This window comes from Bos mutus, chromosome 29 (genome assembly GCF_027580195.1).
Source record: "Bos mutus isolate GX-2022 chromosome 29, NWIPB_WYAK_1.1, whole genome shotgun sequence".
Taxonomy (NCBI): Eukaryota; Metazoa; Chordata; class Mammalia; order Artiodactyla; family Bovidae; genus Bos; species Bos mutus.
In genome coordinates this window covers 18,345,467-18,364,710 of record NC_091645.1, presented here as the reverse complement: position 1 = coordinate 18,364,710, position 19,244 = coordinate 18,345,467, and the positions used below count along the sequence as shown (strand labels likewise).

The 19,244-nt window shown below is 38.4% G+C and overlaps 1 protein-coding gene across 1 annotated transcript in view; it reads right to left on the bottom strand.

Moving 5' to 3' along the window:
• The window catches only part of LOC102276917 (glycerophosphodiester phosphodiesterase domain-containing protein 4), a 152,020-nt gene extending 133,370 nt beyond the window's left edge, over nucleotides 1-18,650 (bottom strand). The window contains exon 1 of the mRNA XM_005896942.2: nucleotides 18,488-18,650. Within this exon, the coding sequence (XP_005897004.2) occupies nucleotides 18,488-18,650 (163 nt within the window). The remainder of the gene's footprint in view (nucleotides 1-18,487) is intronic.
• Between the last annotated feature and the right edge of the window lie 594 nt (nucleotides 18,651-19,244).

The window sequence follows — 19,244 nt, the reverse complement described above, 5'->3', positions numbered from 1 at the left end:
TGAAGAGTTGACTCATTGGAAAAGACTCTGATGCTGAGAGGGATTGGGGGCAGGAGGAGAAGGGGATGACAGAGGATGAGATGGCTGGATGGCATTACTGACTCAATGGACGTGAGTTTGAGTGAACTCCGGGAGTTGGTGATGGACAGGGAGGCCTGGCGTGCTGCGATTCATGGGGTCGCAAGAGTCGGACATGACTGAGTGACTGAACTGAACTGAACTGAACTGATAGCAGTACTGACTTCCAAAGTTTAAGCTCAAGTATAACAATATTTTAGCCCCCATGAAAAACATATCTGCATCATCATTTCCTTGAGCCTAATTTTCTGTGTTTATTAATTACTACTTCATTGAAAAAGTTCTTGTTGTAGGTGTTCTTAAGTCATTTGCAGCAAAGGTCAGGAAATAAATATAAATAAAAATCAGGACACCTCATCTGGTTTTGCATGACCTCCCTGGTATAAGGTGCAGAATAGTCAACTATATGCTATCTACAAGAAACTCACTTCAAAAATAACAATATGATCAGGATAAAAGTAAGTGGATGGAAAGGTTATATCATGTAAACATAAATCAAAGAAATGCAGAAGAGGCTACATTCATACCAGATAGATTATATTTCAGAGAAAAGATAATTACTAGAAACACAGAAGGACATTATATAATGATAAAGGGCTGATCCACAAAGAAGACATAGCTATTCTAAGTTTGTGTGCAGCAGACAACAGAATTGCAAAATATGTGAATGAAAACCTGATAGAACTGAAAGGTAAAATACATGGATCTGCAATAGTTTAAGTTTTCAACATTAAACTCCGAAAAGTTAATAGGACAGTTAGACTGAAAATCAGCAAATATATACAGGAATTCAACAACAGCATCAACAAATAGGATCTAATTGATATTTATAGAACATTCCATCCAACAGCATCAGTATCTACATTCATTTCAAATTCTTATGGAACATACACCAATATGACCATGGTGGTCTTAAAACAAACCTTGACAGTTTAAAAGGAGTTAAATCATACACAGTGTGTTCTATGATACACTGGAATCAAACTAGTAATCATAGCAGAGCAATAACATGAATTTCTGCAAATATTCGGAAACTAAACCACACACTTTGAAATAATCTATGGGTAAAAAAGCAAGTCTCGAGGTAAATTATAAATATATGTTGAACTCAATGAAAGTGAAAATACAACACACAATTTGTGGGTCATACCTAAGGCTGTGATGAAAGAATTCTAACAAAAAATATTCAATGGATAGCAAAATAAATAAAATTAAGAAAAAATTTGGAAACTCACTTCACAAAAGAGTAAAATCACAATAAAATACTACAGTACACACACCAGATTTGTTATGATGAAATGGTCTGAGACTATCAAACGTTAGCAAGGAACTGAGCAATGAGAGCAACGCTGAGCAAAAAATATGAACTCCCAGATTGGTGGCTGATAAAACTGGCACAACTTCTTTGGAAAACTCTTAGGAAATATCTCAAAAAGTTGAAGATACATATGCTCTACTATCTAATAAATCCACACCTAGAATATCTCCTAGGTAAATGTGCTTATGGGCACTAAATATACAACACTGCTCATAGCAGCATTGCTTGTCATAGCCCCAAAGAGAAGAAAAAAAAATCCAAATGCTCATTGATAAGAATTAATAAATAATGTCAGCACATTCAGGCAACTGAATAACATGGAGCAAACAAAGCCAGATGGCCAAACAGTACATATACCAGGCCTTTATCATAGGATTTACTGGAGGAAACCAATAGCAGGTTTGGAAGTCTGCTGCTGCTTATTCCATTTGTACTCAACACACAGGAATGAGAAGGCCCCTTGGTCTTGCATATATACGACTGTGTAGTGTCGTCTAATCCCCTCCCATCCCCCTTCACTGCCAATGAGGGAGGTTGTTGCTTCACAAAGGAAGAGGTTGGAAAAGCATAGAATGGTAAGCCTCGTAAGAGTTGTGATCCAATAGCTGCATGACATGACAGAACTGTGGCTTCTAGTCTCTTCCACCGTTTCATCATATATCAGTTAGGAGTTAGGCTCTCATCAGATTAACCATTTACCACCACACAGTCAAAGTGAGGAAATCCTTGGGTCAGTGTCAAGCCTGCCTGCTGGTGGGCCAAACCATGATCTAACATTCCTTCTATCTTAGCAAGATAAGAAATCCAATTGTAACAAACTATAGAAATGACCCCTGAAAGTATTAATTCTAAAAAAAAAAAAGAAAAGAAAAGAAAGAAATCCAATTGTACCTGTCCTTTTAGTAAGATAATGGAGGATCTCCTGTGCCTTTATTGTTTATTTTTAATTGTTTTTCCCCTCATAAACCAACACTAAAAGTCACAAGTCCTTTATCAATCTTGATCTCTTGATCTAAAAGGCAAAACCACATAGCATTATAGGAGATAAACACTCCCTTAGCCCTCCTACAATTAGCTCCTCACCTGGAGGTGGGGATGGAGAGTGTGATGGTTAACTCTATGAGTCAACTTGACTGGGCCATGGGAAGCCCAGTATCTGGTTAAACATTATTTCTGTGTGGATCTGAGAGGGTGTTCCTAGAAGAGATTATCATTTGAGTTGGTGGACTGGATAAAGCTGATGGCCCTCCTTGGTGGGGTAGGCATCATCCAATTAATTGAGGGCCCAAGAAGAACAAAAAAGTAGAGGAAGATTGCTCGCTGCTTGACTATTCACCTGGGACATGGATCTTCTCCTGGCCTCAGTGCTCTTGGTTCTTAGGCATCAGACTTTGACTAGAATCTACACTACTGCTCTTTGGCTGTCTAGCCTTCAAACTACACCACTGGCTTTCATGGGTCTCCAACTTGCAAATGCAGATCATGGGACTTCTCAGCCTTTGTAACCGCCTAGTCAATATCTTATAATACACAAACATTTGGGACCCATTTCGCTTAATCAATTAATATTTAAAATAAGAGTGAAAAGAAGAATGAATACATGTTGAAGCACATAGTGATAAAAGGACATCTTATCTGCAACTTAATTTCAAATGATTCTGGAAGAAGAAATATCTATGTCATAATATATTTTTTTCTTAGATTTTCTTAAGTTTGAAACTATTTCAAAATTTAAAATTGGCATTCCCACCAACAGTGTAAGAGGGAAAAGAAAGGAAGCAGAAAAGGAAAGGAAGAAAGAAAGGCATACTCCAATTAGAGTATACTCCTTTTATTGAAGGAAATTAAACTTGTCCTTCAGAGGCAATGGTACCTCAGAGTATGACAGGATAGCCAATGGGGCTGACATGACAAGCCACAATGCTGGCCAGGGGTCCTACCATAATGGGAGGACCAAAACCACAGAGACAGCAGGATAGAGCTAACATTCAGTGCAAACATTTCTATTTGTAGAGAGCTTGGCCAAGCATTGTAAAAACAAGGTCCCCTCACAACTGGCAGACTACCATCTGGGGCCAACAAACCCATCCAAAACTAATATATAGTCAGATTTGGAGATCCTTCTCTTTAAGGATTGAAGGCCATCACAGGATCTTAATTTTTAGCTCCTTATGCAAGATGGAAAAAAGAGGCCAGCTTCTTGATGAACAGCCTTTCTCTAAAAGCAGTTACATTTTTTATCCTGACTTCTCACACTGCTCTCACCCAGCATGTGCCTACATACTTTGCAATGCTCTACACAGGAAAAGATGTGAGTGGAACCCTAGGGAATTTAGGAAGTCAAAAGCTGCTACGTAGATAAAACTATTTCATGCAAAATAGGATGGAAAACAGAATTGAGTCAAGAGCCTCCAAAACAGTTGCTCGCTGCACACACAAAGTAAAATATGGCAGTCCTCTCTCCCATATCAGGACCAGCCAAAATAATGGTCCAGAAGTTGGCCATTTAACATCCTCGGCAGGCTGCAAAACCCCATGGCATTCTTCAAGATATTTCAGGTTGTTAGATGCAAGCTATTACATTTAGAATGGATGGTATGTCCAGAGATAAACTCACTCACCTATGGCCAACTAAGGTATGACAAAGGAGGTAAGAATATGCAATGAAGAAAAGACAAGACTCTTCAATAAGTGGTGCTGGGAAAACTGGACAGTAACAAGTAAAAGAGGGGCTTCTCCAATGGCTCAATGGGGAAAGAAACTGCCTGTAATGCTGGAGACACAGGAGACATGGGTTCGATCTTTGGGTCAGGAAGATCCCCTGAAGGAGGAAATGGCAACCCACTCCAGTATTCTTGCCTGGGAAATCCCAAGGACAGAGGAGCCTGGCAGACTACAGTCCAAAAGGTCACAAAGAGTCAGACGTGGCTGAGCACACATACATGCACATGTAAAAGAATGAAATTACAAACTCTCTAATACTATACACATAAATAAACTCAAAATGGATTAAAGATATGAATATAACTCCAGACATCATAAACTATTAAAGGAAAACACAGGTAGAACATGCTTTGACATATATAATAGCAAGATATTTTTTGACTCACCTCCTAGAGTTATGGACATAAAAAAATATATATGTATAGGACCTAACTAAACACATTTGCACAGCAAAGGAAACCATAAACAAGATGAAAAGATAACCTTAAGAATGGGTGAAAATAATTTCAAACAAAGCAACTGAAAAAAATGATTAATGTCCAAAACACAAAAATAACTCATTCAGCTCAATATCAAGAAAAGAAACAACCCAATAAAAAAATGGACGAAAGAACTAAATAGACACTTTCCCAAAGAAGACATACATGTGGCCACCAAAGACATGAAAAGATGTTCACACCACTAATTATTAGAGAAATGTAATCAAAACTACAATAAGGTATTGCCTCACACCAGTCAGAATGGCCATCATGAAAAAATCTACAAACAATAAATGCTGGAGAGGGTGTGAAGAAAAGGGAACTCCCACTACAGGGCACAAAGCCCTAGAAAACCATCATTCAAAAGATGCATGCCCCAAAATTCATAGTAGCACTATTCTAAATATTCTAAATAGAGCTGCTTCAAGGACATGGACGCCACCTGATTGTCCATCAACAGAGGGATGGATATAAAAAGTGTGGTAAATATACATACAATGCAATATTATTCATCCATAAAAAGTAACGAACCTGGGTCACTTGTAGAGAGATGGATGGACCTAGAGAGTGACATACAGAATGAAGTCAGAAAGAGAAAAACAAATATTGTATTTTAATGCATATATGTGGAATCTAAAAAATTATAAACCTATTTGCAAAGCAGAAATAGGCACAGACGTAAAGAACAAATATATGTATACCATGGGAAAAGGGAGGTGGGAGAAATTAGGAGATTGGGAGTGACACATGTACACTATTGATATTATATATATAATAGATAGCTAATGAGAACATATTGTACAGCACAGGGAACTATACTTAGGCACTGTGGTGATCTGAACTGGAAGGAAGTCCAAAAGGGAAGGGACGTATGTATATGTACGGCTGATTCATTATGCTGTACAGAAAAAACTAATGTAGCATTGTAAAGAAATTATACTCCAAATAAAAATAATTTAGAAAGGCTTCAAATTAGGTATTATAAATATGTTCAAAGAATTAAAATAAAGTATAATAATGAATCAACAAATATAGATTCTCATTATTAAAAAAAAACAACAAAGGATATACTGGAGTTGAAGAATAACATAGTAAATGAAAAATCTTACTTGTGATGCTAAACAAAGGATTCAGCCCAGGAGAAGAAAGAATTAGTGAATTTGAAGAAAGATCCATAAAAATTTCCCAATATAAGGAACCTGGAGGGGAAAAAGATTGAAGAAAAAGTAACAGAGTATCAAAGAACTGTGGGACAACATAAAACACACCAACATACAAAAATGGAAAAGTCTGAGGGAGAGAAAAAAAAAGAAGAGAAAAATATTTTAAAACTAATGGAGAAAAATTTCCCAAGTTTGATGAAAAATATTAATATAGAGATGCAAGAATCCCAAAACATACACAAAGTAAGAAAATACATGAGGATTCATACATAGAGACATCATAGTCAGACTGATAAGTCAAAGCCAAAATAAAAATACTGAAAGCATCAAGAGAAAAATGGTGCATGATGCAAAATGACAATATGATTAAAAACTAACTTCTTACTTGAACCATGAAGGCTAGAGAGCAGTAGGATAACATATTCAAAGGAATGTTTTAAATGAAGAAAGCTATATCCAACAAAACTATATTTTAAAAATGAAGGTGAATTAAGGAAATACCCAGATAAAAAAGGGCAAGGAGAATTTGCTGCCAGCAGAGCTGTTTACAAATAATACTGAAGGAAGTCTGCCAGAGCTGTTTAAAAATAATACTGAAGGAAGTCTGCCAGACTAAGAAGAAAGAATACAAACGGTAACTTAAATCCACAAATATAATCAAAGAGCAGAAGAAATGGTAAATTGGAAAATTAACGTGAAAGATTCTATAAGTACATTTTTTCCTTCCATCATTTTATTTAAAAGACAGAAGATTGTATAAAATAATCATTATAACACTTTACTGTTGGGCTTATATCAATGTGTGTGTGTGTCTGTATGGAATTCAGTTTGTGTTGGTCAGAAGAACAGTATGATAAATTAAAATGTATATTTCAATCCTGAGTGCCACCACTAAGAAATATGTTTTTTTTTAAAGAGTAGAAATAATGAAATAAAAGTATTTATTTAACAAAAGAAGACACTGAAGGAGAAACAGGAAAATTCAGGATCCATATAGAATACAAACAGCAAATGGCAAATGTAAATCCAAATATATCCATAATTACACACTATAAAATCAAAGTCATGAGTATGTTGAAACCAAAACAATGGAAAAGATATACTATGCAAACAGGAACCATAAGAAAGTTGAAGTAGCTGTCAGTTCAGTTCAGTTCATTTGTTCAGTCATGTCCCACTCTTTGCGACTCCATGGACTGCAGCATGCCAGGCTCCCCTGTCCATCACCAACTCCTGGAGCTTGCTCAAACTCATGTCCACCGAGTCAGTGATGCCATCCAACCATCTCATCTTCTGTCGTCACCTTCTCCTTCTGCCTTTCATCTTTCCCAGCACGAGGGTCTTTTCCAATGAGTCAGTTCTTTACATCAGGTGGCCAAAGTATTGGAGCTTCAGCTTCAGCCTCACTCTTTCCAATGAATATCCAGGACTGATTTCCTATAGGATTGACTGGTTTGATCTCCTTGAAGTCCAAGGGACTCTCTAGAGTCTTCTCCAACACCACAGTTCAAAAGCATCAATTCTTCGGCACTCAGCTTTCTTTATGGTCCAACAAGAATCGAATGGTATAATTTTATAAACAAAAATTTAAAAACCTGTTAGAAATTAAATGTTAGAAAAGAAATAAAAAATTTGACAGATTGAAAGATGAATTTGAGGGAATCTCCCATAAATTAAAATAAAATGAAGACAAGGATAATATCATATGTGAAATGAATTGCCAGTCCAGGTTCGATGCATGATACAGGATGCTTAGGGCTGGTGTACTGGGATGACCCAGAGGGATGGTATGGGGAGGGAGGTGGGAGAGGGGACCAGGATGGGGAACACGTATACACCCATGGTGGATTCATGTTGATGTATGGCAAAACCAATACAATAAAAAAAAAAAGAAAAGAAAATATATGAACGAATGAAATATATGAAAAATAGAGAATCAGAACAGAAAGCTTATAATCTGAATAAAAAGAATTCCTGAAAGAAAACAGAGGGGAAGAACTCATCAACAAAACACCTCAAACTAATTTTCTAAAGCAAAAGGCAGACTTTCCAGGTTGAAAGTGTCCACAAAGCTCCTCACAAAATAAAGAGGTGAATATAAGGAAGCAGTAATAAAATTTGAACGTGATGGTAACAAAAATGCCACAAGCTTCTCAACTTAAGAAGAAAATAAAGAAACAGGAATAAAATGGTTTTGGACATCAATAGCCAGTGCGGAAATGTAAATGACAAAAGTACAATGTTTTCCAAATTCCAATGGAAAATTTTCAACCTGATTAGAATTCCATACTGTCAAGTATAAATCAAATCTGAGAGTAGAACAGAAATACTCCATTTTGAGACCTCAAAGATACTAAATATTTACTTTCCATTTACTTTCCCAAACCTACTGTAATATAGGCTCCACCAACTGCAAAAGCAAACTAAAACTGAGGAAAGCACTGCACAGAAACTCCAACTCCGAAATTCAAAAATACTACCACGTCAATACTGCAGGGAGATCCCAGAACGACAGTTGTTAGTTACAAGGATTTTAGTTCTGTTTGATTTTAATCTAATAGTTGAGAAAAATATAAGTTTTAAAGTAAATGTTCATAATCACCAACCCTGGAGGTTATTATTATTACCATTTGGTGTTTAGCCTTTCCAAGATCACCTATGGGTGATAAAACCAGAACTTTACACATGCAAAGCTGTCTTTATATTGACATCAAGCTTGAAGGCTAGTTTGATCTTGCCAATTGTGATCACACTGATGAACCTAGAGAGTATTATGCCATGTGAAATAAGTCAGAGAGAAAGACAAATACCATATGATTTCACTTATACATGGAATCTAAAAATCAAAATAATCATACATAACAATACAGAAGAAACAGATTCACAGATACAGTGAACATTTGGTTGCCTGAGGTGAGGCATGTAGGAGGATGAATAAAATGTGTGAAGGCAATTAACAAGTATAAACTTACAGTTATAAAATAAGTAAGTCACAAGGACATAACATACAGCACAGGGAATACAGTCAACATGGTAACAACTTTTATGGTAACATGGTAGCTTGAACTATCACAGTGATCATTTTGTAACACATAAAAATACTGAATTACTATGTTGTACTTCCAAAACTAATATCATATTCTAAGTCAGTTACACTTCAGTGAAAAAAAGAAAAAATTATCTTGTGTAAGCTTGGAATCAAAATTCTGCTACCTCATGTGAATTGCAAAATGGAGACTGCCCCTCCTGTTTCGAATACAGAATTTAAAATAATTTATCCATGAAGATGACCCATGACTCATTCCTGTTTCTCTCTCAGCCAGTATTTTCTAGAGCTTGTCTGATTTTACTAGGATTTTCCCTTTTTATACACATTAAGCTATGGTTTCTTCTGCTCCAATCAATCTGATTTTATCTGCTTTCTCTCTTCCATGAATTTCTGGCAATGGTCCATATTTATATCCTGTTTTTATGCTGGTGCATTATTTTGAATTGATTTTTATGTATCTTTTCTGAAGTTAAGAGGAGAAGGCAATGGCATCTGAAGTTAACCAATTTAACACAGCAAGAGAGATAGGCTAATTTTATTTATTTATTTTTAACTGGGCTGGGTCTTTGTTGCTGCGTAGGCTTTTCTTTAGTCACAGCAAGCAGGGGCTGCTCTCTAGTTGCAGTGCACAGGTTCTCACTGCAATAGGTTCCCTTGTTGCAGAGCATGGGCTCTAAGGCATGTGAACTTCAGTAGCTTGGAATCTCAGTAACTGTAACTCTCAGGCCCAAGAGCAAGGCTCAATAGTTTGGGTGCACAGGCTTTGTTGATCACAGGCATGTGGAATCTTCCTGGACCAGGACTGAACCCATGTCTCCTGCATTGGTTGGTGGATTCTTTACACTGAGCCAACAGGGAAGCCCTCAAATTTATTCAGATATTGTAGTTTACACTACACATCCAGCTACATCAATATCTGATCTAAAATACTTCCATAGCTTCAGCACAAAGTCCAAGTTCTCTGGCCTAACATGATATATCTTTAAGTTGGCTTTTGTTCATGTCACCTCACACAAAAACTATTGCCCTTTCCTCTGGCTAGGATCATTAGCAGTGCTTATCTGACATTATAAATTCTTATTTATATTTCTGAATCCTCACTAAATTGTGAGATCAAGAGCAAAGACCTTACTAGTCCTTGAGTCTTTCGTACCGAAAGAGCCTATTACATAGAAAGTGTTCATTTTATAAATGAGAATTCAGGCACTAAAATGCTAGAATTTGAGGGCCAGATCTCAGATCAGTGAGCCACAAATAAAACGATTCTGGAGCTTGAAGGAAACTTGAAGATCATCTTTGTTAAATGAACCCATAGTTAAGGTGCCAGCAGCTCCGGACGAACCTCATTGTACTACCAGACAGAGTAAATTACTCCATAAAATATGACCCCCACTGTATACTAATTACACATCTCTTGCAGCCCTCAACCTCTATTCTGTTGTTAATTTTTTCTTAAGGACAAAGATAGAGCATTATTCAACTTTGTATCATCAATACCTCAGCAAAAGAAGGTGCTACAAAAACATGTGTGCTATGAGTGAATAAATAAAAGCTCAGGAGAACTGAATTTTGTGTTGGTCTCTACTACTGACTCATCCAGGGTACAGAGTCTTTTAATCTCTCTGATTCATTGTTTCTTGTGTCATGGAGATAACAATTCCATCCGCTTATTTTACAAAACAAGTCAAATCATCCATGTGAAACTAGTATGAAAACAATGCCAGGTTACTACAATACAAACCATATCCCCTACATAATACTAACAAGCAGATAAAGAGGACTGAGTCACAGGGACATGTTCTGAATTGGGGCAGAAATAATCTTGACAGCCTGGTGGTTTTAATTGTAGATTCTAAACCAATACAGGTTTTTACCAAGCAGGTGTTATCCCCTCTGCCATATGGCATGCGCCCCAGGGCTCCTTTTTGCCTCTAAGGAACAACAGACCAAAGGCTTTACTGCAGTCTCCTTTATAAGACCTCTCCAACATCTTCTTTCTCAGTTCCCTGCCACAGTGAAAAAAAAATCCAGGACAGGGACTCAGAATATCCTAGTTCTAATCTGGTATACCACCAATAGCATTTATGAGCCTTCAGGAAAGTCTGTTTTCTCACCTGCAAAGTGGGGAGGATAATATTTTCTTCACAAGGTAATTGTGTTATATATGCTAACATATATAAATTTATTAACACAGTGCCTGGCACATATTAGCTATTCAATAAATAACAGCTATTACTCCTTCTATGAAAGCGTAAAAACTTTTGAGCCACAAAGCATGGCTCAGCTTCATTCAGGCCTCTTCTTCAATAATTTACAGTTCAACAGCTGGGAGAAATTCCCAAAGACCTTAACATTTGCAAATTCATCCTCGTCTTTTAATTACATCTCTTCCGTTTGATGAAAGAGTGAATAAGGGGAAAGCAATAAATATTGAGAATCACATACCTACTGCCATTAACCCTTCTTGATTTCAGCTTTATCTTTTATAAAATGAAGATAATAAACTGCTTCATAAAACACCTGTGAATATTAAAATAGATACTGAATAAGAAAGGAGCTGGTGTGCCACAAGGTGTTGGATATGTGAAAATATGTTTTATAATTGATAAGGGTACAAATGACTCAGAGCAAACCAATCCCCACTGCTGGAAGCATGGTTCAAAGTATTTGGGGTGGTTATTTAGCATTGTGTTAGAATGTATGACTCCCCCATTTAAAATGTTTCAATAGCGTCTCATTATGGTTGCTGCTGCTGCTGCTGCTAAGTCGCTTCAGTCGTGTCCGACTCTGTGCAACCCCATCAACAGCAGCCCACCAGGCCCCACCGTCCCTGGGATTCTCCAGGCAAGAATACTGGAGTGGGTTGCCATTTCCTTCTCCAGTGCATGAAAGTGAAAAGTGAAAATGAAGTCGCTCAGTCCTGTCCAACCCTCAGCGACCCCATGGACTGCAGCCTTCCAGGCTCCTCCGTCAATGGGATTTTCCAGGCAAGAGTACTGAAGTGGGGTGCCATTGCCTTCTCTGCAGCCATCTACAAATGCAACCCAGCTAAATAGGCTTAAATATTTACCTTTCTAGGCTCAATCTGCTAGGAGAAGGTTACTCAAATGGACTTGAGTTTGAGTAAACTCCAGGAGTTGGTGATGGACAAGGAGACCTGGTGTCCTGCAGTCCACGGAGTTACAAAGAGTTGGACATGACTGAGCAACTGAATTGACTGAACTGACCTAGGTCACCATAGAGCACTGAGTAGAGTTCCATCTGCTATACAGTAGGTTCTCAATAGTTAGCTGTTTTATGCATGGTACTGTATATATGTCAATCCCAACCTCCCAATTCAACCCACTCTCTCCCTTTCCCCTTTGGTATCCATCTTTGTTCTCTACATCTGTGTCTCTATTTCTGCTTTGCAAATAAGTTCATCTGTATCATTTTTCTAGGTTTCATAAATAAGCAGTGTTACATGATGTTTGTTTTTCTCTTTCTGACTTACTTCATTCTGTATGACAGTTTCTGGGGCCAACCACAATCTCTGCAAATGATACAATTTCATTCCTTTTTAGGCTGAGTAAGATTCTATTGTATATATGTACCACATCTTCTTTATCCATTTTTATGCTGATGGACAATTAGGATGCTTCCATGTCCTGGCTACCGTGAATAAGGTTGCAGTGAACATTGGAGTGTGTGTATCTTATGGAATTATGGTTTTCTCTGGGTATAAGCCCAAGATTGGGATTGCTGGATCATGTGTGTGTTAGTTGCTCAGTCATGTCCAACTCTTTGCACTCCCATCAACTGTAGCCTGCCAGGCTCCTCTGTCCATGGAATTCTCCAGGAAAAAATACTGGAGTGGATAGCCATTCCTTCCTACAGGGGATTTTCCCGATCCAGGATACAGCCCAAGTCTCCTACACTACAGGCAGATTCTTTACTGTCTGAGCCACCAGGGAAGCCCCAGGGTCATAGGATAGTTCTACTTTTAGTTTTTCAAGGAACTTCCATACTGTTCTCCATAGAGGCTGTATCAATTTACTATCCCACCAAACAGTGCAAGAGGGTTCCCTTTTGTCCACAGTCTCTCCAGCATTTATTGTTTGTAGTTTTTTGATGCTGGCCATTCTGACCAGTGTGAGGTGATACCTCATTGTGGTTTTGATTTGCATTTCTCAAATAATTAGTGATGTTGATCTTTTCATATGTTTGTTGGCTATCTTGTCTGTATGTCTTCATTGGAGAAATGTCTATTTAGGTCTTCCACTCATTTTTGGATTGAGTTGTTTGTTTTCATATTGAGCTGCATGAACAGCTTCTATATTTGGGGCATTAATCCCTTATCAGTGGCACTGTTTGAAATTATTTTCTCCCATTCGGAGGATTTTCTTTCCATTTATTTATGATTTCCTTTGATGTGCAAAAACGTTTAAGTTTACTAAGGTCCCATTTATTTTTTATTATTCTAGAGAGTGGATCAGAAAAGGTCTTGCTGTGATTTATATCAAAAATTGTTCTGCCTATGTTTTCCTCTAAGAGTTTTATAGTATCTGGCCTTACATTCAAGTCTTCAATCCATTTTGAATTTATTTTTGTGTATGGTGCTAGAGGGTGTTCTAATTTCATTTTTCCACATGTAGCTGTCCAGTTTTCCCACTACCACTTACTAAAGAGCTTATCTTTCCTCCACTGTAAATTCTTGTCTCCACTGTCATAGATTAGGGGACTGTAGGTATATGGGCTTATCTCTGGGCTTTCTATTCAGTTCAGTTGGCCTATATTTCTGTGCCAATACCATACTGTTATGATGACTATAGCTTTTTAGTATAGTCTGAAGCCAGGAAGCCCGATTCCCCTAGTTCCATTTTTCTTTCTCAAGATTGCTTTGATCCATTGTATATTCTTGCCTCCTTTGTCAAAGATAAGGTGTCCATATGTGCGTGGATTTATCTCCGGGCTTTCTATTTTGTTCCATTGATCTATATTTCTGTCTTTGTGCCAGTACCATACTGTCTTGATAACTGTGGCTTTGTAGTAGAGCATGAAGTCAGGTAGGTTGATTCCTCCAGTTCCATTCTTCTTTCTCAAGATCGCTTTGGCTATTCGAGGTTTTTTGTTTTTCCTGGGAAATCTGGTCAACCACTTGTAAAAGAATGAAACTAGAACACTTTCTAACACCATACACAAAAATAAACTCAAAATGGATTAAAGATCTCAACGTAAGACCAGAAACTATAAAACTCCTAGAGGAGAACATAGGCAAAACACTCTCTTAACATACATCACAGCAGGATCCTCTATGACCCACCTCCCAGAATATTGGAAATAAAAGCAAAAATAAACAAATGGGACCTAATTAACCTTAAAAGCTTCTGCACATCAAAGGAAACTATTAGCAAGGTGAAAAGACAGCCTTCAGAATGGGAGAAAATCATAGCAAATGAAGCAACTGACAAACAACTAATCTCAAAAATATACAAGCAACTCCTACAGCTCAACTCCAGAAAAATAAATGACCCAATCAAAAAATGGGCCAAGGAACTAAATAGACATTTCTCCAAAGAAGACATACAGATGGCTAACAAACACATGAAAAGATGCTCAACATCACTCATTATCAGAGAAATGCAAATCAAAACCACTATAAGGTACCATTTCACTCCAGTCAGAATGGCTGCAATCCAAAAGTCTACAAATAATAAATGCTGGAGAGGGTGTGGAGAAAAGGGAACCCTCTTACACTGTTGGTGGGAATGCAAACTAGTACAGCCACTATGGAGAACAGTGTGGAGATTCCTTAAAAAACTGGAAATAGAACTGCCTTATGATCCAGCAATCCCACTGCTGGGCATACACACTGAGGAAACCAGAAGGGAAAGAGACACATGTACCCCAATGTTCATCGCAGCACTGTTTATAATAGCCAGGACATGGAAGCAACCTAGATGTCCATCAGCAGATGAATGGATAAGAAAGCTGTGGTACATATACACAATGGAGTATTACTCAGCCATTAAAAAGAATACATTTGAATCAGTTCTAATGAGGTGGATGAAACTGGAGCCGATTATACAGAGTGAAGCAAGCCAGAAAGAAAAACACCAATACAGTATACTAATGCATATATATGGAATTTAGAAAGATGGTAACAATAACCCAGTGTACGAGACAGCAAAAGAGACACTGATGTATAGAACAGTCTTATGGACTCTGTGGGAGAGGGAGAGGGTGGGAAGATTTGGGAGAATGGCATTGAAACATGTAAAATATCATGTAAGAAACGAGTTGCCAATCCAGGTTCGATGCACGATTCTGGATGCTTGAGGCTAGTGCACTGGGATGACCCAGAGGGATGGTATGGGGAGGGAGGAGGGAGGAGGGTTCAGGATGGGGAACACATGTATACCTGTGGCGGATTCATTTTGATATTTGGCAAAACTAATACAATTATGTAAAGTTTAAAAATAAAATAAAATAAAAAAAAGAAAATTAGAAAAAGAAAAAAGATTGTTTTGGCTAGTCAGGGTATTTTGTGTTTCCATACAAAATGTAAAATTTTTTGTTCTCCGAAAGATGCCATTGGCAATTAGGGATTGCACTGAGTCTGTAGATTACTTTGGACAGTATAGTCATTTTCAACAATTTGATTCTTCCAATCCAAGAACAAGGAGTATCTTTCCATTTCTTCATATCGTTTTCTATTTATCAGTGTCTATTTTGGCTAATGTGAGTTGTATCTCCCATCAGCTTGCCATTTCTGTTTGTGTGAAATATCTTTCTCCATCCCCTCACTTTCAATCTATGTGTGTCCTTTGCCCTGAGCTGGGTCTCTGTACAGGCAGAATATTGTAGGCACTTTTTTTTTTTTTGTATCCAGTCTTCCACTCTATGTCTTTTGACTGGAGCATTCAGTCCATTGACTTTTAAGGTAATTATTGACCAATATGTATTTGTTGCCATATTAAACTTTCCTTTCTAGTTGTTTCTTCTTTGTTCCTTTATTTTTCTTTTTGTGGTGTCATGATTTAGTTTTATTTTATGCTTTTTGTTTTTGTGAGTATTCTGTATGTTTTCAATTTGTGTTTGCTGTGTTTTTCAAATATGTTAACCCTTCCTGTATCTTCTTGCTTTAGAATGACATAGAGGCTCAAATACATTCTAAAAAAATATATATACATTTTCTTACTCTTTCCCCACATTTCATGATTTTGATGTCCTCTTTCACATTTTCATGTTTATGCTTTTGCTATTCCTTATGTCTTTGCTTTCATGAATAGTTTTGTTTGATGTGTATACTGGCTAATTGAACTTACTGTCCAATTTGATTTACTCATTATATCTTCTTCTTTTCTATTTAGAGATTACCTTTCAATATTTCTGTTAGGACAGGTTTTTGCTTGTCTGAAAAAAATCTTTATTCTCCTAAATGATAATCTTGCTGTGTAGAGTATTTCAGCCTGCAGGCTTTTCACATTCAAGACTTAGAATATATATTTCCACTCCCTTCTGGCTTGCATTGTTTCTGTAGAGAAATCAGCTGATAGCCTTGTGGGAGTTCCCTTGTAATTTACTCTTTGCTCTTGTCTTGCTGCCTTTAGAATCCTTTTACTTTAATTTTTGTCATTTTTATTATAATATGTCCTGGTGTATGTTTGTCTGGGTTCATCTTGTTTGGGCTTTCTGTGCTTCCTGAATCATCATATATGTTTCTTTCTTTAAGGTTGGGAAGTTTTCAGCCACAATTTCTTCAAATACATTTTCAATCCCCTTATTCCTTTCTTCTCCTTCTGGAATCCCTGATATGCATAGATGGCACACATTATATTATACCCCAAGTCTCTTAATATTGTTTTCACCTTTTTTCATTTGTCTTTCTGTTTTAACTGGGTCATTTCTATTATTCTATCTTTCAGATCACTAATTCCTTCTGCATTATTCATTCTGCTAATTTTTGCCTTTAGTTCAGCTTTCACCTCAGCAAATGAATTTTCTAATTTTTCTTGGTTCCTTCTCATGGTTTCTAGTTCCTTTTTACAGTAATCTGAATTTCTGTTGATAGCCTTTTTTTTAATTCCTTGAGTATTTTTGTTACATACGTTTTGAACTATCTATGTTACACAAAACCTGAATGAACTTTTTGGCTATCTATCCCAGTATTATACTGAAGAGGTCTGTTTCACTGTTTATTCCATCAGGCTAATTCTCATTGTCTTTTAACTGGAAGAGGTTCCTCTGATTCTTCATTTTGTGTATATTCCTCTTACTCTTTGAATTAGGAGAAACAATTATCTACTATATAGTCTTGCAGAGCTATTTATATGCAGAACTTTCCCTGGTTTGTTGGTGTGGATTTAACATTTTTTAGCACAGAGACTGTTTTGGTTCGGATGCTTGCCTTCTCTTTCCTTAGTATGCGCTGGTCATTATCCCCTTGAAAGAATATACAGTTATTCAGCCTATGTGCCCTCCTGGGGAGGTGGTGACAGGGGTTGGCACGGTTGTGGGACCCTCAGGAGCAGTGGTAGTGTGTGCACCCACCTCTGCAGTCTGAGGTGGCAGTGGCAACTCATGTCCTTCCCTAGGGCTGATTTGGGGGGTGCCCTGTGGGCTGAGAGTACAGGTCTGGAGAAAAGGTCCTAGTGTGGCTCCACCCCTCTCCTCATGCACCTCCCAACAATGCTGGCTTGCCTCCCTGGTGGGCCCAGGCTTCTTCCTATACGTCCTTATTTATAGTGCATCACACCCTAGCTCCCTTGGGCTGTTTCCCTGCAGCCAACCCCAGCTCTGCCCCCAGGTCTGACCTCTGGAGTCTGAGCCTAGGCAGTCAGCCCCCATCTACCCCCGTGGAGGAGCATCTCAGGATTTGGAGTCCCAGACAGTAGCCCTGCCCATCTGTGCAGCTCTCCCTCCGCTCTGCCCTCTGTAATCCACTTGCTGCATTCTCTTCCGAGACACCAAAGCTCCTCAACTTGCCCTGGCTGGTGTCTCTGCCACTGAGGGGACTTCCCAGGGTGCAAGAAGTTTTCCTCTTTCACAACTCCCTCCCAGGGGCCCAGGTCCCATCCCAATTCCTTTCTCTCATTTTTCTTTGGCCCTACCCAGACTTGCCTGTTGGGAAGTCTCAGGTCTTCTGCCAGCACCCCGCAGATGTTCTGTGAGAATCATATTTGTGATGTACTTATGACAACGTGGGCTACATGTCCCACTCCTCTGCCATCTCAGTCAGAACTCTCTGAATATTAGTTTGCTTGATATCTCACAAGTCCCTTAAAACTACTGTCATTTTAAAAAATGTTTTTGTTTTTACTCTTCTGATTAGGTAATTTTCATTACTATCTTCTAGATTGCTTGTGTTCTTCAGTATCACCTAATCTACAGTTAATTCCTTCTATTGTATTTTTTGCTATTGTATTTTTCAGCTCTTACTAGTTCTTTTTTAAATTTTCTGGTTCTTTGTTAAAATTCTTACTGTGTTCATCTATTTGTTTCCTAGTTCTGTTAGCATTATCACTCTTAACTCTTTAATGGGTATTCTGTTCAATAATTTGTCCAGTTTTTTGTTGTTCTTTAATTTGAAACATATTCCTGAACTTTGTGTCTGTGAAATTAGGTGAAATAGTTACCTATCCAAGTCTTGAAAACATGTCCTTGTGTCGGAGTGTCCCATGTAGTCTGTGTGTACCCAGTAGCGTCAGTGGAAGAGCTGGATCTGAAGTAAGCATGGGCTGTGTCTTCCCCTGGGTATGCTTGGCAGCCACCACCTTGGTTGGAGATAGGGCTGGAGCTGGAAGGGCTAGATCCAGAGCCAGTTGCAACCTTGGCCTGCTCATATGCTGAGTGACCATCATCACCCTATCAGGCGTGGCTACAACAGGAGCCCTGAGGGAGCCTGGTTTCTCCAGAGATTGCAGAGGTCCAGGCATTGGTCTGGTACATGTCCGGGGCCTGGGACTGCACTACTGTGCTAGTTTCACTCACCATTTGCCTGGTGTACAACTTGCTTGGTTAGAAGTTGGTTAGAAGTTGATTCAGGGCCAGAGGAGTTGGCTAGCTGAGCTGGTCCTGACCCCTTCCAGTATACACAGAGATGCTTGCTCAGTTATTATGGCCTCCACCCTGGAGCTAGCCACGCTCATTTCTGAGAGTGTGGGCAGGGATGCATGAGGTGATAATGGCTGTTTCTGCCCTGGTCAGAGGCAGGACAGGGTCCATCTGTCCCCTCTAAATGTGTATTGTTCCACTGGCAGTGACAGCCTCCAACTTAATGTGGAGCAAGAGAGCCAGAAGCAGGAGCCTGGTGCAAGCTGGGGTGAGCTCTGGAGCAGTCCTATCAAGCCAACCAGAGTCCCAGAGGTTCCATTCACTGGCACCATGCTATAACCAGGAGTAAGCAAGACTGTGCATGCAGTCTTCAAGAGCAGAGTCTCAGTTTGTTATAA